The following is a 23,099-nucleotide window of genomic DNA, read 5'->3' on the forward strand; positions in this document are numbered from 1 at the left end:
ATAAATGGAAAATCGGTAGTTTTAGGGGGCTCATCTGTGAATCGGTAGGCATATAAAAAATCGGTAGGAATACAGATAAATCGGTATTTCTGGTCACTCTGCCCGCTAGACGGTGGAGCTTTGACAGCACCTGTCATGCGCGTTGCTCAATTTAAATTGTTGGCCGAAATACCGTTGGTGGAGCAATAGCGCACACGTGAGCAAGGGGCCACTTTTTTCGTGAATGGCTATCATTCACTAATAAATATTAATGCTAAATATTATATTCTTATTATGAAGTGATCGATATAAATGATAAAAACAAGTATTGAATTAGAAATTTCATCTCCAGAAACTTAGAATATGCTGGGATCTTTTACAAGGCGTTCAGGATATCTTTAGTATGGATACCTGCCCATACCGGAATCATCGGAAATGAAAGGAGTGAACTCTATGAGAGACCAATTCCTGTACATGAATATACCAGTACGGTCAAGGATTTTTGCATTACACGCTGGCAAAGAGCGTGGGACGCTATTCTCACGTATCTAAATGTTCGTATGATACCCCTACCAGCATTAAACGGCTTTGAAGGCATTCAGAAGGCATTTAAGGCCTTAGTCGCCTTAGAAGGCGAATAAAGATTTCAACCGAAACTTTCACGGCTGAAACGGGATCTCTTCGAAATCTTTCAACTTTTTGATTCAACGAGAACAGATAACTTGCCGCCATCTTAGCTTGTTTATATACTGGTTTTGCACCCTCACTAATGTAACTGCCAACTAGAGTAGTGACAACGCTTTTAGTTCCGAACCGAGAAAGCGTGTGTTCAAATCCTAATTTTTATTATCTTTTTTCTGTGTTTATTTCTTTTTAAATTAATATTTTCTTGCTATAATTAGAACAAATCAAATTTATGTGAAGCGAAATTTTAAAAACACCTTTTTAAAAAACATAATAATGACTATGTTTACCCTTCATAATCAGGATGGGAGAAAAATGTATCTCATTTCTCCTTTTACTAGAGTTATCGAAATAAGTTTGATATATTAATACCTTTCAACGGGTTGGTCTTTAACAACCGAATAATGCAGACCATATTTAATAAAGTGAAATAGCTCAGAGCTTAACGCAAGAGAACATAACATGTAAATCGTGCTATCGAATCTCACGCTCATATCTGGGAACACTACAACAGCGCAGTGCCGAAGACGCTTGTAAGGTTTTCTTTTGACAGTTGCCATTTCAAATTTCAAATTAAAAGCGAAATTTTTCAATGACATATTTCAAAGGCATTTAATTACTGCTAAATGCACTGCTGATCGCCTTCAATTCGCCGGCGATTATAAGGCGATTAGAAGGCATTTAACGGAAATTTGCGGGTAGGGACGTACCAATAAACTTGAGGCAGAAGACCTTCCTTCGAACGACGTTTTTGGGATGAAGGATCAAGACGGTCGGATGGACTTTCTCTGCAAAAAGAAGCAGCAAAAGGAAACAGCAACAGCAGAACAAGAACGGCGAACGAAGACTACCATACTCTACGACTGTAGGAAGCTCCGACAACTCACAACACTGCGAATCATCAAGGACATCAAATAACCCTACCAGCATTAAACGGCTTTGAAGGCATTCAGAAGGCATTTAAGGCCTTAGTCGCCTTAGAAGGCGAATAAAGATTTCAACCGAAACTTTCACGGCTGAAACGGGATCTCTTCGAAATCTTTCAACTTTTTGATTCAACGAGAACAGATAACTTGCCGCCATCTTAGCTTGTTTATATACTGGTTTTGCACCCTCACTAATGTAACTGCCAACTAGAGTAGTGACAACGCTTTTAGTTCCGAACCGAGAAAGCGTGTGTTCAAATCCTAATTTTTATTATCTTTTTTCTGTGTTTATTTCTTTTTAAATTAATATTTTGTTGCTATAATTAGAACAAATCAAATTTATGTGAAGCGAAATTTTAAAAACACCTTTTTAAAAAACATAATAATGACTATGTTTACCCTTCATAATCAGGATGGGAGAAAAATGTATCTCATTTCTCCTTTTACTAGAGTTATCGAAATAAGTTTGATATATTAATACCTTTCAACGGGTTGGTCTTTAACAACCGAATAATGCAGACCATATTTAATAAAGTGAAATAGCTCAGAGCTTAACGCAAGAGAACATAACACGTAAATCGTGCTATCGAATCTCACGCACATATCTGGGAACACTACAACAGCGCAGTGCCGAAGACGCTTGTAAGGTTTTCTTTTGACAGTTGCAATTTCAAATTTCAAATCAAAAGCGAAATTTTTCAATGACATATTTCAAAGGCATTTAATTACTGCTAAATGCACTGCTGATCGCCTTCAATTCGCCGGCGATTATAAGGCGATTAGAAGGCATTTAACGGAAATTTGCGGGTAGGGAATCGATTAAGCCCGGGAAAAGGCTGTACCGCTGGAAGAAACTCCTTCGGAGATACATTTCGACATTAGTCGACAACACGGCCGGGCCGTGATTATTAATAAAAGAAATAAATAAACGTACAATATTCTTTTATTATCATAAAATGAATACATCTCGTACAAGGGTCTATGGATGCATATGTTCTTCTTGATAAACGTTCAGCCAAACATTTATTGGTGGTCTGAAAAAAATGATAAAATATCTGGATTTTCAAATTTCTGCCGGTTTCCCATATTCCTTGACGCACATTGTATACCGCACCGTCCACGATGTTGAAAACTTGCATACAATGCTTTTGTATGACCTGCTCTGTTCTACTAAAACTGGTATACGCTGCTGTTATAAGCAAAACGCCCAATACGAGGTATTGTTATTTTTAGTTTTTATTCCATCATTAATTTTTTTTGTGTACCTGGCACTACTTCAAATGTATACAAATATGTCTAAAGAATTAAGGAGCTTTATTCAAATATTGCAAACGCAGTTATATAAGTTACATCGTTCAACGATATCGGGACCGCAGTGTACTATGGCGCGAATGCGTAAATATCACATCAATTACTATCAATCGTTAGTTCAATCATACAATTTAACAAAAGATGTTTAAAATAGCTCACACCCTTTGCACATCCTTCGCTAACAACGAACAACCAAACACACGCGCACACACATTCATTCACTAATAAACAATAGCAAACAGTTTAGCGCGTTTGATCGGTCACTCAGCGGTGGTGGACGATGATGGGTACGGGGTATCGCTACCGGCAAAAGGTCCAACAGAACCATTTCCAGTTCCCGAATAGGTCAACAGTTACTCATTAGCAGCGAGGCGACTACACTCGCAGCTATTAGCGATGTACGATGCCGGTGCACCAATTATTTCATTGATAATTACGCTCACAAGAACCCCGGTGACCGGTTGGCCGGGGGAGGGGGGGAAATTATCCCGCGAACTATTCCGCAACCACCCGACGGCACGTCCCACATACACACACACACACACACACATACAGATTGTCGCAGATTGTCCTTTCGCACACAGCCAGACACGCCGATGGGAGAAAGGCTAACGGGGATTCACTATAATTCCGTTAGCGAAATTATCAGCTGATCATGAAACAATAATTTATCGAACAATATATGCAGATGGGAGACATGCAAAAAAAAAAAAATAATAAACAAAAACAAACCCACTTCTGGTACAGCGCGAAAACTCGTTCCACCGCTAATGGGACTGATCGCTGACAGGACGAACTGGTCGGCAGTCTAGATCGAACCAGATCGGTCCAGCAAATAAAACGGTCAACATGTTGGTACGCCGCTACCTACCACCAAGTGGTGGCCTTTCTCTTCATTTCTTTAGGTCGTTTCGTTTCTCTGTTTTAGTTATAATTCTTAGAGGATTCTTAATGTAATGTCTAGCTTACAACATTTCCACATTCCAATTGCTGCGAATTGCATAATCTTACAACACACAATCATCTGAACAAACCACAGGAAAAGGATTCGTATCCGTCTTTCTAACTATGCTGATCGTTCAAAAGAGCTTTGAAGATCATCTTCGCAACGGCGGCATCTCGATCATGTACAGACTCCATTCCCGGACGCACACGCTATCAGCGAGAGTTAAAAATCTTCCGGAGAGCATCCAGAGAGAAAGAGAGTGAAAGAGAGAGAAAAAGAGAGAGAGAAAGGTACAGCAAGCAACCAAAACCAGCACCATCACGGAGAGCAAAACCACCCCAAACAAAACAAAAACGCGACTGGGACCATCCCCAACACCGGAACGCGGTCCCCAAAGGCTTGTGTGTGTGCGTGTGAGAGAGAGAGAGAAACAGAAGAGAGCGAGCATGGGGTGGGATGTACACGCCCGGGGGCGAGCGGGGTGGCACAGCGCGAACTCCACGCGATGCTATAAATGCACGCCACTGGCCAACGAACCGTTTTAGTTCCTCCGTAGCAGTGCGACCTCGCGAACCGGTCGTGCTTTCGTACCTTCCGTGGCCCCGTTTGTGCAGCAGCAGACACGGCCGTCTGCTTCTTTCACTGTGTTGCGTGTGCGCATTTGTGTGTCGATGTGCATGTGAGACTATTATTTTTTTCAAATTCTTACCGCGTGCAAGTGGTGCCCGGTCATTTAGCATTGCGTGTGCGTACCGCCAAGAAATTCACGAGCCCCGAACCGTTGCGAGAGTGAGGAGTAGCGGTGAGAGCTTTTCGTTCGTCGGCGTCGGTTTGGTGGCCCCTTGGCACAGCGCATAGCATTGACACCGAATCTGTTGAGCCACCTGCCGAGGGACAACCTCCAACAGCGCTGCGTGCCATAACGACGGAGGAGTGTGATAAAGAAGGGCGGCTAAAGATCTCCCGCGGGGAAAACGGTGCTGGGGACATTATCAGGCGTGTTGGTTGTGCAAAACGTGGCCACTTCCGGCTATATAAAGAGCAGCGCCAAGTGGGCACAGTGGTGCGATCAACCCCTAGTGTTGACGAACAAGTGTGTGAGTGTGTCGCGTAAGAAGATCGTGTGCCGATCGGTGGAACCGTAGCTAAGACGGACAGAAGCAACACACCACATCCCAGAGCCCAAATGACCAGCACCACGATGCAGACGGTTATCAAGTAGGTAGCCCCCCCTTGGTAGAACATATTCTTAACAACTTCCCCTCCAATCTAGCCAATAGCAGCCACCAGTTCTTCGGGGAGTCTTTCGTCATTGTTCGCTTTAAAAAATTGTCTTTCGCTGATCGCTGACCGCGGAAAGGTGTCCCCACACAGGTGGCCGTGTATGTATGTGTATGTGTGTGTGTGTGTGTGTGCTTAGTTGCCCTAGAAAGAGAGTGCAGCGCGTCCAAAGTATGCTAATCGAATGCAAACCGGCCACTGGTCGGTATTCTTTTATGGGTTATCCAAACGTCTTCCCCTTCAACACATAAGGCTCAAAGGCAGCGTTATGTTTGTGCATTCTTTTGCAATTTCCTGCCCACCAAAAAAAAAAAAGCACCCAAGTCACCCAAGCGCGCATAACAATCACAAACTGCACCAAAGCAAACACACACACACACACGACGCCAGAGCATAAGCATTGCAACAGTCCGGCGGAAGCGATAGTTTTGACGGGGGTTCCGCCCGGAACAGACGCCCATCGGTGGTGCTCAACTTCCAAAACGCCGTTTAACCGTCGGCAGTGAAAGTAATGCCACCGGTGGCAACAAACGCCTTTTTCCCTTTTCCCTTCCCTCCTTTTGTAAACATGTGAGTGGAATGATAAAAGTGTACAAATCAAACAGACACACGATCGACAGCAGGGATCGGCGGGGGCACCAACACACATTGCAATTCGGTGCAAATTACGACTCCACCGTGATGATGTATCGGATGGGGGGAGGGTCGGGGTTATTATGAAACATCCAAGCCGCCCCGCCGCCACCGCCGCCGAACGGGGGAGTGGAGTAAAAAGCGGAGGAAAAGCTTTCACTGGTTCGTTCGTGCCGCAGTAGCAGTGACACGATTTTATTTCACCATGTGTTTGTGGTTCGAATGTCGCCCGCTCAGAGAGCTCAGGCAGGTAATTCCGGTGGGCTCGTTGCCACCTCCATTCCACTTTTCGGGCTGGAGGCTGGAGAAATGGTTCCGGCCATTTATTGGCGTGAAAAGCGAAGGTTTTCTTTTACCAGGTGTCATCAAATAGAAATCAACAATGTGTGATGTACCCTGTCCATTTCAAAGCTTTCTGCTTACTTTTGCACATTTCGATGATCGATCAACCGCAAACCGAAACAAAGGGAAAGAGTTTCGTTATGTTTTCACACCTCCCGTCTATTCCCTCTCGTGTTGTAAAACGCACTTCGAAGCAATAGCATCGGAAGCAGCTGAGTAGCCGGCAGACAGGATTTTGATTAGAACTGTACGCGAAACTCATCCCCCGAACCGTACTGGAGAGGACCACAAACGGCACGCGAAGGCCAGGAGAAATTGGACTCGAAATTCGATGAGGCAATAGCTTGCGGGTTTGGGGGAGAAGATCGGGTTTTGTAAATCACCGCAGTCTTTTCTCACACTTTGCCCAACACAAAACAACACAAAACGAAGTTGCTATGGGTGGTATTTTCATTCGCTTTGGTCAGTGGTATGCCCTCTGCGCGGTCAAACGGCGCGGTCGGTTGGGCCGCCCTCAAGCAACCGGTTTTTTAACCTTTGAAGGAAGGGAACACAACAAAACATGGAATCTCAAATTGAGCCTAACCGGCCGCTCGGGGCGGCCTACCATGCCGGGTCCAGCCGTTTCGTCCGCCGCGCAGAGCTTTTGTTGTGTAAACCAGGCAGCGGTGCGTTGGTTTGGAGGACTGCAATCTGGCCGCGATCATCCTAACAGGCGATCCCCAGGTGTTACAGAGGAGAGAGATGATCACAAATCTATCTTCTTTTTTGGCATTTCCATGACACCTCAGATGGTGCGGAGTGATAGAGTTGCTAGGATTGGTACACAAAGGATCTTATTTTTGCAAACTTTAAGCAACAAACAACACGTCAGAGACGTTGGTTTTAATTAGATTCAAGGAATGATCACACTGCCATGAGTCATCGTACCGCAATGACCGAACTGTCCCCATCAGCTGAACTGGTTTGCTAGACACAGCAGCATCGTTTCGCAAACACTGCTTTACAAGGGTGTACAGATACCGCAACTTATCTCAACTACCCAAGAAGCCATTCTGTTCAACATCGGAGCCAGTGCTTTTATAAGCGTTTATCTTTGCTCATCTTTGTGTGTGAGTGTAACGGTTTGATCCAAACAGAAAAGTAAGGGTTTTTATTCTTTTTTTTGTAGTATATCCCCCCTCGCGGGCCTCACGAGGCATTCTATTTGTGCAAGCAATCTACATAAATCACGCGTGATAATATTATTCTGACTTCTGCTACCTGTTGGCGATGGATCCCCGTCGTCCCGTCGGCGTCCATGCGCTAATCATTTCTCAAACGAACTGACGGCACAACACCACCGGCAGCCTCTACAGCGCCTGTTTTCATAGTGCGCTCGCGGCAACGACCGGCTTCAAACACTTGTCGCGCAACAACTCGCCATGTGCGGACCTATAAGGGCAAAGTGTGATGAACCAGTTCCACACCGCAGCCACCCGCACCAGACTGAGGGCAAAGGGGGTGTGATCTTCAAACGGAAAACTAAACTTGTTGGCAGCGTTTTTTGATCGATCCGTGCTTTTATGATCGACCAAACCAAAAAAGGAACACATGCGTCCACAACAAAGTTAGATTGCCAACGTCTTCTAATGCAAAGTGCGAGATGAACGAACGAAGGGTGGAAAATGTGCAGTGTGGTGCGTGTAGCTAAATACCGGTTTCTATGCTTCGGGGGGTTTTCCCTGAGCTGTGAGCTACAAGCGATCGACCGAAAGCATCGTTTGTACAAAATTAATCAAAATAGTCTCTCTGATGAAGCAACCGAAACAGTGACTACGGCTTTCCCTAAGTCCTAAGACTAAGGCTTTGACTAAGAAATAGTCAAAATTGACCTTCCATTGGGGAGGGACGGACGAAAACGTGTCCGGCTTTCCAAGTAAAACTTCTCACGATCGCTTTCACAAACCAAAACCTTCTGACCTGTGTGCGTGTGTGTGTGTGAGGACCGGGTTTGCATTCCCAACTCTTGATTTCATTATTTAAAAATGAAAAGCTCAACAAAGGAATTAACCAACCATTTTGGTGATTATGCAACTTCCACGCCTGCATGGAGGCCCCCAAAACGACCGCAGGAACGGGATGCAAACATCTTCATCTATTATTATCAATCGAGCGGCGGTAACCTTTACGGAGAGGTGCCAAAAGGAATCATCGTCAGTCTTTCTTTCCGCCCCCCCGGCATTGTTGGCAGTCAAAATTGAAGTCATGGGAAATGGACTCATCAAACAGCTTAGACGGGGCGGTCCCCCAAGAGACAAACGTGTGATGGTGTTGTGCTTTTCAAGGGGAAAGGTGTGTTGGTTTGGCAGGTAAAAAAAACAAAGATATGATATGCAGTTGCAATTGTTGTTACACTACGAAGCTATTTAGTGTATTAAATCATGTCACGGCGAAACTTCGCTGGAAGCTACGAATGCATTCGGCGTTGGTTGATGACTTCGCGTGGGCTTACAATGGATAGGCTTAAGGCACACGTTTTCCCAAAGCGCAAAAATGCCAACAATTCCTTGCACCGGAACAGGGCAATTGAATGGGGCACGTGTGTGTGTGAGTGAAGTTTCCCGAAAGGGTTGATGTACTATTACAGTTTAAGAGGAAACGCTACAACAGAAATGTGGTGAGAAAAGCATGGCACGCCTTCACGCCCCATTACTGCCCCCATCATCACCCCAAGCACGTCGACACCTTTCTCTCCCGGCCAGGCCAAGCGTTACTACGGTTTATCGTACATTGAACTACCATTCTCATGCTGGTGGTGGTTACACTTCTTTCAAGCGACACATCCGAGCGCGGAAGTACGACTGCTTGGTGCACAACACGAACACGCAACAGCACACTACGATCGTGATCAGTCTGATCACCCGCTGGTGTGGTATCAGTCTTTCTGGTCACTTAATCATTACCATATCATCAATTGAACGCCAACAGAACCTTCGACCGGGCGATGTTGTGTCGGAACCTGCGCCAACGCCATGCACCTTACCTGCCAGCGTTAAACCCCAAACCATCTTCGGGCTGACAAAGAGAGAGGAGGAGAGATCACGGCGTTTTAATAGAGCCGCAACAGTTTGGCGGTCATGTTGGAGCAACAATTTCGAACCCCATTTTCGCCGACCATTTGGCGCTTGCGAGGGGCGGCGAGCCGCATTAGATCTTTAGCCGACGACAATTAAGCAACTTGATGTGATCATATATTCGCTCTATTGTGTGTGACTGTGTCTTCCCTCTCACTCTCTCTCCCTCTCTCTTGCTGGAGGAGCTGGAGATTTTTGAAGGTTTTGAATCATCGCTCTGATTCCCCCGCCAACCAAAACGCAGCAAAACGGAGCAGGAGAGCAACACTTTTAATAAGCGTGCCGACCGTCCGACGATTCGCTTCAAGATTGATCGTTAGAAATCGTTAGGCCTTTTTGTTTTGTTTCTTTTTTTTTTTGCACACCGACTGCGATTCGCGACTTGCGGTAGAGGGGAGATGAGTTGCGAAACACTGCTTATGCTACGGATGGATTGAGGTAAAACTTCATTTCTGAATAGAATTACCCGCTTTTATCCGTTGCCCCCTAGCGTTGAAGGTTAAAGCTCTGGTTGCTGCTGCTGTGTGTGTGTGTGTGTGGTTTGCTGCGAAAAATCTAACGATTGGAAGCGACTCTTCGACAGCAAGAAGCAGCAGCAACAACAAACCCAAAACACAGGCCACCCCCTTTCAACTCACGGGGCAGATTTCGGAGCCACATCTCGTCATCTGCGGTACATTCGTTCCGGAAGCGGATGCTGCGACATTTTCCCTTTTTGTCCTGTTCAATCCGGGAACGTTCACCTTTTCCACCAACCGCTTGCCCCGCGGATGATGATGGATGGCGGAAATAATAAATATTGAATTTAAGAGCGCGCGCTCGCTCTCCCGCTCACAAGTCCGCAAAAGTTGGTCCAAAGACCCAACCGGCAGCCCCATTTACCAAACCCTTCTTCTGAGGTTTGGCATCTGGTCAATTGGCCGTTCGTGGCCGTTGGTACACGGGAGTGTGAGGGAAAACCAACCATGTCGCAGCGTCCCATCGCAAAAGACTTCATCTTCGAATGTGTCACTACTGCCGGAAGCGGAACACCGCCAGCAAAACGCCGAACGAGCGTGTGTAACAAGTAGGTCCTTTCGATGATTGATTGAGGAAATGATTAATCTATTCCGAAGCAAACTGGAAAGGGAAGGAAAGAAATGCTCCCACGGCGCACACAAAAAAAAGGTGTGGAATTGATGTGGAGCAAACACTCACAGCAACCGTAACGCTAAGCGTCGAATGGAAGTGAATCAGGGGGGGGGGGGTAGAATGCGAGAAAGAGCGATGGAATTGCATGTGTTTAAAGTACGTCTAGCCCATCCCCCCATACCCACACGCTGCTGTTAAAATAAGATTTTTAAACAGAGAGGAATAATGCGTCAGAACGAGGAAAAAACCAGTTCACAGTGTGGCGTCAAACAAAGCGTCGCCGATGACTAACGGTGGCGTCGCAAGTAGCAAGTAGATTTTGCTAAAACTCACTCAGCTACGACCTAGATTTTGGTCTGAGGTCTTTTTTTCTTCTTCGATAGTTACATTATCTATTTCGCGTTCGCCCTCCAAAACACAACAGTTACACCCTGTTTCTTTGTTAATGTCTTACTTCAATCGAGCTAGGAGTGGCGCAAAAACCATTCTGCCCTGTTGGCTGTTTGAATGGTTAACACCCAACCCAAAACGAAGCGATAGCGCGTTGAAAGAAAGTAGCTCTTAAAAGCATCCTGGGTTTGGTTGAAATTTCCGGATCGGTGTTTCTTTCGCACAGCTCCTCCATAGAACGCGGCAGGAGCATCGCCGTTACCCACCCAAACTGCGTATGCGTGACAAGAGCTCACTATTCCCGGCGAAGTGGAATGCATTCCACGGGTTGTAAATTGCACACCCAGCATTGGGAGGGGGGGGACAAAGGGACTCGCGAAAAGGGAGCACTTGCATGACGCCGGCCCATAATGTGGGTCGCTGTGGCCCTTTTTAAAACCATGCACCAGCCAGCAAAAACCGCCCCGAATCACAATGCAAGATCAAATCCCTATCATACAGAACAACACGAAATCCACCACTTGAGCGAATTCCTTGCGTCTCTGCTACGGCACATTCCACCGGGACCCAAGGACCCGGGTACGTTCCAGGGTAGTGGAAGAAGCATCGCACTATACGCGCACGCAACGTCGGATCGGATCGGCATGGATTAGGATCGTTAAAAAGGTGTACGATACAAACAAATCCATTAACAAGCGCCACCTCGCCGGGCACGGTGAACCACTCCCAGGCCAAATGGCCTGACACCAGCAGGTCGGCTCCCTAGTGCTCTGCCGCCGGAGGTGCGTTCACGCGATGAGTCGCTCTGCGCTTACCTCAAAACGCAGGAAAGAGCGCGAGACACACTCGAGGGACGTACGGCCCAAACACAATACACCACCTACAGCGGTGTGTGGTGTGTCCTCTCCGGAATGCATAATAAACCGCCGAACGCCGAAGGTTGCAGAAGTGGGAAACGAACCAAACGGGGCCAACCGGGCAAGGACGGAACGGTATGCGGCAGCCAACCGGCCCCCGACCGTCCACTTGGGCTTTTGATTATCCTTCGGGTTTGCATTTTTGATGCGACTCTCGCACGCCGGCTTGTTCCAAGGCCTCCCTTCCCTCGCCCGGCGGGGCAGTACAAGCTGTTTCATAATTCTATTTAACCTCTAGCACTGACAGGGCACAAACGACAGGCCGTTTTAACTACCCGGCAGTAATTTTTTGTCAGCTTTACGCAGCTCTGCAGACACCTTCGGGGTCGGCGTGGTTGATCACAAACCCGGGCGCGGGCAAAGGTGTTACTTGCAACGGGTGCACATTGCACCCTTGATGCCTTGAGCAGACTGCCCCATCCAACCTGTTGCACCGCGTAGGACACATTTTATGCGAGGAAAGAATAATATTCCCTCAGAGGATTAAAACGGTGCGAGACATGCATGAAGACGTTCGCGCGGCCTTATGGAGGTAAAGTTTCAAGGCTATAAGCTACGACCGTCGCTTTCTTGAAGTCCGCGCGACCCACGAAAAAGTGGGATTATCCCGGGTGCCGTGTGAGGTAATAAGCGTTCCCGCCATTAGCACGCCGCACGTTTTGGATTAGGCTCTGGGTCTTTGTAGGCTTTTTGTTTTGCTGTTTTCGTTGTGAGAGATTAGTTACGCTAGAAGGAAGATGGGCTAGTGCGCACGGACACACAATGTACGCCAGACGTCTGCAGCAACCGGGTCGCATCGTCCTTCAGGTGTTGTGCGCACGTACTCCTCCTCTTGACTTTTTTTTTATCGCTGTTTGCGGTCGAGGAAGTTCGAGGTTTGATTAGCTCATCGTTTGGAAGATTCAATGCTCTGCATCACGATGATCAATCAGTGTACGGCCGACCGATACTGTTCAATGCTATTAATGCCCGGAATGCTTAAGCAGTTGTGTATCCATGCAAAAAAACGACTCTGTTCGTACCGGCTTGCCCAGTATTTGCCCGCTCCAGTTGACGCAATGCATCGGTCCGCCCACGGTACATGGGAAACGTGATAGCGCCCCTCGGCACAGGGCAATGCCGCGACAACATCCTAATTGTCGCGTTTATACTAAGTAAACGATTGTAACTCTAGCCGCATCTTTTGCACACATGTAAGCCGCCCAGCCATATCGGTGCCCACCCCGCTCGGTGCCCCTTTTCCGATGCACCCCCAGTGATAAGTTGTCAACTGCGGGGTACGGTCTCTCGTCAAGACGCATCAAGTTCAAGGAAATGTGGTTCACGCTTAAATCCACTTTTGCTTTGCTTTAACAGCTGCCCGATACGTTGCTCTGCTGCCATGTGTGACGCAGATCGCGCAGGTAAGGCATGGGCAACGAACCACGAGGACGGCAAGCCATTACAAAGGAATAGATCTTGTCGGAGTTGAACGTTAGAGCACGGCCAACCGTCCTCCCCCCCCCCCCCCCCCCCCCCCAGAGTGGTTCTTATCTATCTCTAAGGGCAGTGCTGTGTGTGAGCCCCGCGCTGGTTCGAGTACGTACCTACGTTAGTTAGCCAAACACACACACACACACACGAGTGAAGGTGAAGGGAAGTGTTGAAAGCCTTGCTCGGGTTGTGCATCTATCTTTGCAGTACGAAATCTGATGCGCCACCAGCAGTGTAGTCCCCGAGGGTCGGATCGTTCGGTCGACGTCAAAGAAGCGAGGCGCGCGCACGCTCGCCAACGTCAAAGTGTCCGCGCGATATTAGTCAATCAGTTCTGTGTGTGTGTGACTGCTGAAGTGAGAATTTAGCTATTTGTCCCCCCCCCCTCCCCCCCTCCCCTTCGCCCGTTTGGCGCACCCACGTTTCGGTCAATATAGCGATATTCGTTGCAGTAGTACAGTCACGGTCATCCCTTGGGGCCACCGACACACCGACGGTGCAACGCTGTTTGCATTGCAAACTCATCGATTCGTGCCACGGCTCGGGGTCTCCTCCAACCCCCTCCCTCGTGCTTGGGGAAAGTGAACCTGGTTGCTCTCGATTGTATAAATCATTGGCTCAATCATCAAAGGTCGATTCTCGGTCGGACCGGCGACGGTACGGGGCAACAACGTTGGCAACACAACGTCAAAGTTCCACGGTCTGCACGTCCGCGACTGCCAAACGGTACAAATTGCACCGATAACCTTAGCGTTCAAGTGTGCCCGTGCTGCGTGACAACCTTTACCAGCGTGTACCGCGGCCTACAGGCGCAAGGGCGTGCTACCCTGCAGCCAACCGCGATCGGAGCAGTGTTCACACTCGCAGCAAAGGCGCTGTGACCACGTCACGGGTTGCAACCTTCCTAATGGGTGACCGTTTAGCTTGGTCGTTGCTTGGCCACCGTGACAAGCATGGTGCGTCTTGGCAAACTCTTGGCAGCAAAACAATCTATCGAAAAGTGCGCATGGACCTGCCGCGGCTGGAGAGGGCAACAGGCAAACACGAGGCAAACGAGGCAAAACACATTCAATTAGCAAAGTGCATTTACAAACGACAATAAATCTCGACCGGTTACAAAGAAGCGAATGCGAACGGGGCAGCCGTCCCTGGTGCGATTTTCACTCCCAAGACACACACGGACACGGAACACCGAAAGGCGGTCTCCCGGTCAAGGGTTTTGTGCCGCTTTGCCGTCCCCGTCATTGAGCCGGGCAGAGAGCACACCATAATAATAATTATCAATAATCGTAAAAATGCTTCACATGTGGGGGGGGAGGCGTTCTTCCTTCAATCTGTCGTTGCACGGCCAACAAACACATAGGCACACATACATAGGCACACACACAAACATACCCACAATGGCGGAAGCAGTTTGATCGGTAACTAAACATTAGACGGCAGGCAGCACAGAGAGCGAGCCATTGCACGCGTCACAAACACACACACACACACACACACACACACACGGTCGGTTTGGAAGCAGGTGGAAGCGATGGCAAATGGTTGACCCCTTTGACGTAATGTGATGTTGGCTATCGTGTCTCGGCTATCGTGTCTCGGCTATCGGTACCAAACAGCAATACCGTGGTGGAGACAAAATGCGTCCTTTTGCTGAAGCATTGCAGTTGACCAGCGAGTGGCACTGACGTGATCGTTAGGGTACACACTTCCTTGGAGTGCGTGTTAATATCCGTGAAAACGGACACCGGGACACACACATACGGGAAAGTGGACACTCAATGCACTGCTAGGCAGAGAGACTTTCTCCCCTCCCCCGGCTTGTGTGTCCACCTCGTCCGTTACAGGTGGTCGCCGTAATAATTTTGCATTTTGCTTTCCGCTCGGAAATCGAACCATTTTCCATGCGTGTGTGTGTGTGTGTGTGTGTGTGATCGTACGCACAACGGTCACCATCATATCATAATGTGGAAGAGAGGGATGAATATTAGTTTTCACCAGAAAAGGGGGAAGCGATAGGTATGCGCAGCGTTACTTGCGTAACCATTGGCGGAACCAGTCCGAATAGATATGATCGCCGGAGTCCGGCCAAAACGGTGGACGACGACGCGCTGCGTTCGGTGGTCGCCTTCCGTCCGCACCTGTGCGAGTCCACATTATATCGCATCGCATCGAAAGCGGTTCGAGCGGTGATTAAAATATTGCATAAATCCGGATGGTGGTGCAAGCACGTTGTTTCATGGGGAATTTGATTTGTTTTTTCTTCTGTTTTGTGTTTTGTGTAGTCTAAAAAATGTAATCGTTCACATGCGGCTTTGTAGTCGACTGGGCAATGTCAGCATGCTCTAGATGGTTTATAAAAATGGAACCATTTGTCGGTTTAATAACCTGATCGTGGGCTAAGTGTGCTTCACGGTGGACAGCACCCCAAGAACCGGAATCACGAAATTACGCCTAATCGTAGCCAGAAGCAATGACCTGAATAATACACAATCGCACGCTGATCTTTTATTAGTTTAATGTAATAACTGATGAACGAAACAAAAAAACATGTTAGTGGTAGAATCCATTCTGGACGTCCAAATTGTTACGATTGTTACCTCTTTTAACCTATTGTCAATTTGCGGCTGCCATTTTTTGCTGCCTATTTGCTTGTGTTTCTTTCTGTTTTTGGCCCATTGCAAGTACTAACCGCATGAACGATCGTTAGGCAAATTGTACACACACGCCCCCTTCCTCCCGATAGTGTAAACACACACACACACATACTGGAGAGAGAGCTAATGATTTCACCAACATACATGCGCAACAGAGCAACAGGCAACACCAGCAGCAGCGGTTTGGTGTGCCGCTGTCGATCGTGGCACGAGTTCCTGCGCGCCCTCCACTTGAACGAGTGTATATGCGACGAACTCGCGTCAACAACAGCGATGTGCTTTTGTATAGTACATATCCGAGCAGCTTCGAGCCGCAGGCCGATGGGGAACGGCGATAGAAAAGGGCTATTTTAAAGCGATTTGTTTATACGTTCAATCAGCGCATGGCGCATGGAGATTTGCGCAATACTGCCCCTTTGCAGGAGCAATTCCCCCCCCCCCTTCCCTCCGCCTTCTAGGGGGGCAATTATTTGGTTTGCTTCCGTCAAACGATTTTGTAGTAATTAAAAGTAAATTGTAGCCTAAAGAACTAGCAAACGATCTTTTTTTTAATGACATCTTTGATAGGGAATCCAAAATTGGTGCCCGGCTGGTCCGATAAATACGTACGCCTTATACTACCAGCGTAACGGTCGTACCCGTCGTACGATCGACCATTTTGGACCATCGGGCCGTCGTTTATGATCACCAGTACCTTTCCCGCCCCCGTCATCATGCGCCACCCCACCACACACTCATCAACATAACGGATTCTGACATCCCACGGTGAGGGGGGCCGATCGATACGGGTCATTCTTGGCCGTTTTTTCTTTTTTCGAAATAAAAAGCCCCAAACTAACACACTTTTGCTGTCAAACGGGCAAGAAATGCAATCAGGCAAAAATGAAACGAGAAAGGAGAAAGGTTCGCCCCTGCCTGCCAAATGACATTGAGCGAATTTTGGGGATTTTGGGAAAACCGACAGGCCACAAAAGAAAGCCACAAAGCCACCACTAGCGCGTGCCCCACAGCCAGTCACACACAAGAACGTTCCGTCTGCGGTTGGGCGTTCTTTTCGGGGTCAGCAGCTTCTTCCACGCTTGTTCGTTCTTTGCATGAATCTTCCGGGAGGACCGTTATTCCCGTGGCTGTTTGTGGCCTGCTAGGTGTGTGTGGATGGGGTTTTACGTATTTTATGTTATTTTCTACCCCCAGCACACCGAAAACCAGTTCCAGGGCGCCGTTGAATGGGGGCATTCTTACCGTTTTACTACGTGTTTCGTTGTTTTGTAACCTTTCTTTCCCCGCCTTGGGCGAGGGATATCGGCATTCTGCCGAGAGAAGAGCACACGCGAAACGTTTGACTCGCTATCAAAAAATCTATTCATCTGACCAAACGGCCGCAGCAAGAAGAGTGTGTTTCGGACCCAATGTTCGAAACATTAGCCATTATATCATCTAATTGTATCGTGTTTCGCACTTTGTGTGGGCCACCAGCCCCACAGACCCACGGGAGTGTAGGAAGATTAGGAGCAGATATACCCAAACAGCAGCACCGGCACATGGTTGCGTGCTGGTCAGCCGTTCACCAGCAAAATTGCAAACAAATAGTAGCGGCAGCAGCAGCTCTTAGCTCATGATGGTCCTCGAGGAACTGCGCCGTGCGCGCAACTCTATTTTCGACTCCGACGATGTCCCGATCGTGTACGAACGGTTCAGCGGCAAGTAAGTGACATACAGTCTCCCTCGGGTGGAAGACCCACTTTCTTCCTCCTCCCTTCTCCACACACATATCTCATTTGTTCTGAAATAAAAAAAAAACAAAACCACGATTCACGGGGGGATTTCTTAGGGAAGTAGCTAGCATGCGTTTCTGCGTTACCCCTATCACAACAGGTGCTGGAATGGGAGTGGAACGACGACGATCGGCCTACACAAATTAAGAATGGATAGTAAATTTGCTCTTCCCAACCACACACGACTTTCGGGTGTTTCGGTCGTCTACAGTCGTCTACAGACGAGTCACCATTCCCCCCTGTGTAACACTGAGAAGTACCCCGCTAAATGGGGCAAGGGCGACGTACGCAGTGGGGACACAACAATTCGCACCCGGGGATGGGTGGATGCAGAAATGTTTATTTTTCCGAGTTGTCAAACAAATTACCGCACCACGACGACACCACCAACAGGCACGCAAAAGAGCTGACACTTTTTCCCGCCAGCCGGCCAGCGGCTAGAGACCCTGGGCCGAAAGAATCGCAATCTCCAAAACGGTTTATGACCTTCCCATTGAAGGTGGGAGAGAGCGAAAAACAACCGACACTGGTGTTGTGTGTGTGTGTTTTGTTTTGCAAGTGATGTGATGTGAGGATGGAACTATTTTTACTACAGCAATGTGGCCAGTAGTGAAACGGGAAACATAAATTCTTGCCCCATGGGGGAGGCCAAGCATGCTGACTGCGTGCCGGCCTCCACCAAACCAAACAAGCGTGGAGAACATGCGGAAGACTTTCCATTTTGTCGCGACCTCTTGGGCATTCCTAAGGGCAACTAGCACACACACATACACACACACACACACACTCACATTTCTCCATCTCAGCTCGGATCGGGCACAAACAACGGTGGTCGTGTGGTGTGTAATGTGTAGTGTAGAGTAGTAAGTACATCAGCAAAGGTCAGCCCGGTGTATCATAATTACGCTTCCCATTCAAATTGCCAGCAGCGACGCCGACGGACGGACGGTATTTTAGGCACCGGCGGACGCGATAAGACACCCAGAAGAACAGCTGCGGGCAGTAACGCTCCCGTGTCCCGCGTGTCGCAGCCATGTTGCTTACGCTCGTCTCTTGCTTTTTCCCCAGAAATCCGAGCTGGTGGCGTCGCCGCACTGCCCTGGAGAAGGTACTGACGCTTATCAGCGTCGTGTGCGGAGTAGCCGTGGTGGCGTTAATCATTTCGCTCCTCACCGTTGTGCTGACGGACAGAATACAGAGTAAGTACCACTACATCACGCCAATGGCTCATCACAAATGATCGTTAAATGCAGAATCGGGGGTGGTGCTGCTGCTTCAAACATTAACTTCAAACTATTATAGTTTTTTTTTACAACCTACGATTTGCGGTGATCGTTGATGCTTGGCCAAGGAGGCAGTTAAATATTTTAGTGCAGGAGTTAACTTTTTAAGAGCTTCATTTAAAAGGCTTTAACATATCTAGTTCAGATCAACTCTCTCTCTCTCTCTCTTTGTTACTCCGCTTTACAAAATATTATATGCAATCAGGTGAAATTTGTTCCGATCTTCAACTGATCTTATCGTTACGCAGCATTCCACAACATTCAAAATATGACTCAGAATGAACTACAAAATGTCCTCTCACCAACAAAATAAATATGCACATTGTCACGCTAACGGGGTTTTTTTTTTTTTGGCACCCGAACACAAAGGATATTTACAATTCACAACTCCCGAAACAGCGCGCCAAAAGCAATACCGCGACACATCAGCGGCCTTTTTAAGGTTTTGAGGTTAATCGTTTCGTTCGCACATAAACCGTTTACGTGTACGGGTTGATTGTCCACAGCAAAACCCGCAACTCCGCTGCACACCCAGAGATATGGCTGTTTGCACTGGTGATCGTACACCGGGAGCGCCGCGTGTGCGTGTGTGACGCTCACTCATTAGCACTTCCGGTGAAAAGATCATTTAACAGTTGCAAACAGTATGCAAACAAACCATCGCAGCATCGGGAGAGAGAGAGATGTGAGGAGAGTGACTCCTCTGTACCAACAAATAGTGATGTGATGGTTTGTGCAAAATAAATAAAAATCATTACATTTACTTTTTCTCTCTCGTGCGCAGGTGAAAGTAGCTCATCGTCAGCTCAGCCCCTGACCGCCGGTAGACGTGGCAAAGCGCTCAACAAACACCCCAACACGGTGGTAGACTCCGGAAAGAGTGCAGAAAACATCTGCCTCACACCAGGATGCATCCATTCTGGTTAGTATAGTCCACGAGGTTCACGAGCTCCCGTGAGCGATCGTGCGCGTGATGGTCATTAGTACACTGCTCCCCCTTCCTTCCTTCCCACGCAGCTTCCAAGGCGCTGGAGCAGATGGACCAGGAGGTGGAACCGTGCGACGATTTCTACAACTATGCCTGCGGCAAGTTCGTCAAGGAGACGGTCATCCCGGACGAGAAGGTGTCGGTGAACACGTTCTCCGTGATTGGCGACCGGCTGCAGCAGCAGCTCCGTTCGCTGGTCAGCGAGGAGATCTCCGACAGTGAAGCGACACCGTTCAAGCTGGCCAAGAACCTGTACAAGCTGTGCATGAACAAGAGTAAGTGGATGATTATTGGAACATCTTGGCAAACTGCTTGGCCTAACTAACTGTTGATGTTCGCCTTCCACAGCCCGCATCGAGGAGAAGGGCATCAAGCCACTGCTGGACATTCACGAAGTGCTCGGCGGATGGCCCGTGCTGAAGGGAGACAGCTGGGATCTGGACTCATCCTGGTCGTGGGTGAAGTCGGTGAAAGATTTCCGCAACAATGGCTACAGTACCGACTACTTCTTCGATTTCTCCATCGGCAGTGATCTGAAGAACTCCACTCGTCGCATTATTGATGTACGGTTGAACAGCTGACGAGAACAAGCGATTTCAGTGATTCTAAATGTCTCCGTTTTTCGTGCCGTTTCCTTCCCCTACAGACTGATCAAGCTTCCCTGGGCATTAGCCGTGAGTATCTGGTAAAGGGCATGGAAAATCCGATCGTTTCCGCCTACTACAACTACATGGTCGACATGGCCGTCCTCCTGGGTGCAGATGAGGAACGTGCCAAGCGGGAGCTGCTCGATTCGCTCAACTTCGAGATGGCTCTGGCGAACATTTCGCTGCCGAACGAAAAGCGTCGTAACGCTACCGCCCTCTACAACCCGATGACGGTGAAGGAGTTCCAGCAGCGCTATCCGTACACCGATTGGTTGGAGTACTTTAACGCTATCCTGAAGGACACGGGCATCGTTATCGGCGAGGAGGAGGTGATCATTGTCAGTGTGCCGACGTTCATGGAGCAGCTCGGACCGCTACTCCAGAACACACCGAAGCGCGTGATGGCTAACTACGTCATGTGGCGCATCAGTGGCTTTTCGTCCTTCTTCCTGACGGAGAAGCTGCGCAAACGGCAGCTGCAGTATAGCACTGCATTGAGCGGCAAGCAGGAGCAGGAACCGCGTTGGAAGGAGTGTGTGGATATTACCTCCGGCAGCTTGCCGATTTCGGTCGGTGCGCTGTACATTCGCAAGTACTTCCGCGAGGACTCGAAGCGTGCCGCGCTGGATATGGTCAACGACATCAAGAGCGTGTTTGTGGACATTCTGAAGAAGGTCGACTGGATGGATGAGGTGACGCGTGTGTCGGCGCTGGAGAAAGTTTCCACCATGGCCACCCACATCGGCTATCCGGACGAGCTGATGGACGATGCGAAGATTGCCGAGTACTACAAGGATCTTGAGTTCCAGCCGGACAGCACCTATCTGAACACCATCCTGTACATGAACAAGTTCGGCACGACGAAAGCGTTCAAGAAGCTGCGCATTGCAGTCAACAAAACCGACTGGATCACCCACTCCAGACCAGCGATCGTGAACGCTTTCTACTCGTCGATCGAGAACAGCATTCGTAAGCAGCGGGACAAGAGTGAATAGGACCCACCGAACCGGCCACTAATCGTAATCTCTCACTCTCTCACTTTTACAGAGTTCCCGGCCGGTATTCTGCAGGGCCAGTTCTTCTCGTACGATCGCCCGAAGTACATGAACTACGGTGCGATTGGGTTCGTCATCGGGCACGAGATCACGCACGGCTTCGACGACCAGGGCCGACAGTTCGACAAGAACGGCAATCTCGTCGACTGGTGGCAGTCGGACACCAAGACGGCCTACCTCGAGAAGGCTCGCTGCATCATCGAACAGTACGGCAACTACACCGAGCCGAACGTGAAGCTGAACCTGAACGGTATCAACACGCAGGGCGAAAACATTGCCGACAACGGGGGCATCAAGGAGGCGTACTACGCGTACCGCAGATGGACCGAAAAGCATGGCCCGGAACAGCGCCTGCCCGGGCTGAACCTAAGCCCCGAGCAGATGTTCTGGCTGTCGGCCGCCCAAACCTGGTGCTCGGTCTACCGTCCGGAGACGATGAAGATGCGCATTACGACGGGCGTCCACTCGCCCGGCCAGTTCCGCGTGCTCGGCCCGATGAGCAACATGCACGAGTTTGCGAAGGACTTTAACTGCCCGGTCGGTTCGCCGATGAACCCGGAGCACAAGTGTGAGGTGTGGTAGAGAGCGAACGCAACGACCAACGCTCATGCAAAATGGGACCGGCCACGACAGCGTTCGATGCGGGCCGGTCCACGTGGTGCAAAAGAAACCCGAGCAACAGCAGCCGCGGAGCAACAGTGCGGACAACAAACACGCACCACCACTCGGATTCGTTACTTAATTTATTTAGTCCGCTGTTTTGCGCTAACTCCTGCAGCAGCACACGAACACACGTTCTTAGGTGAACGAATGCGACTTACAGAAGAAGAAGAAAAAACCCGCAGCAGTGACACATCCCAATTGTTTCGGGGCGTCTCACGTCGGGCTTTCTATTACATATACCTACAATCTCTTCTATTTTTTTTTTGTTGCAAGAGAAGAACACTATCTACGACCGTTTTTAGAAAGGGTTTGGGCCCAGATGAGCTTAACATTATTCATAGACGGTGGGGTTTACATCGAGTTTACATACATAGGTGTAAATGGCGGCAAGCAAAGCAAAAAGCATGCCTGCACGCGGTCTCCGGTGAGCGCCGTGTAGCGCGGAACCGTTACAAATTAATATAAATTTCTCCCTCCCTTCGAATTCGCCACATTCTGTGTCGCAAATAGGGAACGACAAAACAAATCGAACAACAGGTATTGTTATCAGTAAGCGTTTTTTTTTTTTTGGTTTTGTTTGGTCAAAATCATCCGGGCGGCAGGTTATTTGCTTGCGGAGGGGGTGGGATTGGGATGGACACCGGCATCCCTGCGATCGAGTCCTTAAACGTTTCTTCTCTTTGCTATTTTTAAGTAGATGATATACAAAACTATTAAGAAAGATTCTCATGCAGAGTGAACCGTGGGTTCTTTCATTTTATCAACATACAAATATTGCTTTATGATATTACTGTGTCATAAATACAAATAAACAAATGTTTTTGTACAACAATACGTCGGCTGTGTGATATGGAGCTGGAAATTTAAGTTTAACAAAAACGAACGGAGAACATTATTTGCCT

At 48.5% G+C, this 23,099-nt stretch overlaps 1 protein-coding gene across 3 annotated transcripts; it reads left to right on the plus strand.

Moving 5' to 3' along the window:
- Positions 1–4,378: 4,378 nt before the first annotated feature.
- Positions 4,379–23,031, plus strand: LOC121587764 (neprilysin-2). 3 transcript variants are annotated; one of them, XM_041904866.1, is made up of 8 exons: positions 13,373–13,485; positions 17,263–17,490; positions 18,630–18,760; positions 19,629–19,766; positions 19,862–20,107; positions 20,181–20,395; positions 20,479–21,448; positions 21,527–23,031. In XM_041904866.1, the coding sequence occupies exons 2-8, from the start codon at positions 17,402–17,404 to the stop codon at positions 22,114–22,116; spliced, it is 2,379 nt and encodes a 792-aa protein (XP_041760800.1). In that variant the 5' UTR covers positions 13,373–13,485; positions 17,263–17,401; the 3' UTR covers positions 22,117–23,031. The 3 variants fall into 3 exon arrangements, with proteins under 3 accessions (XP_041760801.1, XP_041760800.1, XP_041760799.1); XM_041904867.1 differs by lacking the exons at positions 13,373–13,485; positions 17,263–17,490 and adding an exon at positions 4,379–5,064; XM_041904865.1 differs by lacking the exon at positions 13,373–13,485 and having other exon boundaries at positions 17,150–17,490.
- The last annotated feature ends 68 nt before the right edge of the window (positions 23,032–23,099 follow it).

This window comes from Anopheles merus, chromosome 2R, assembly GCF_017562075.2.
Source record: "Anopheles merus strain MAF chromosome 2R, AmerM5.1, whole genome shotgun sequence".
Taxonomy (NCBI): Eukaryota; Metazoa; Arthropoda; class Insecta; order Diptera; family Culicidae; genus Anopheles; species Anopheles merus.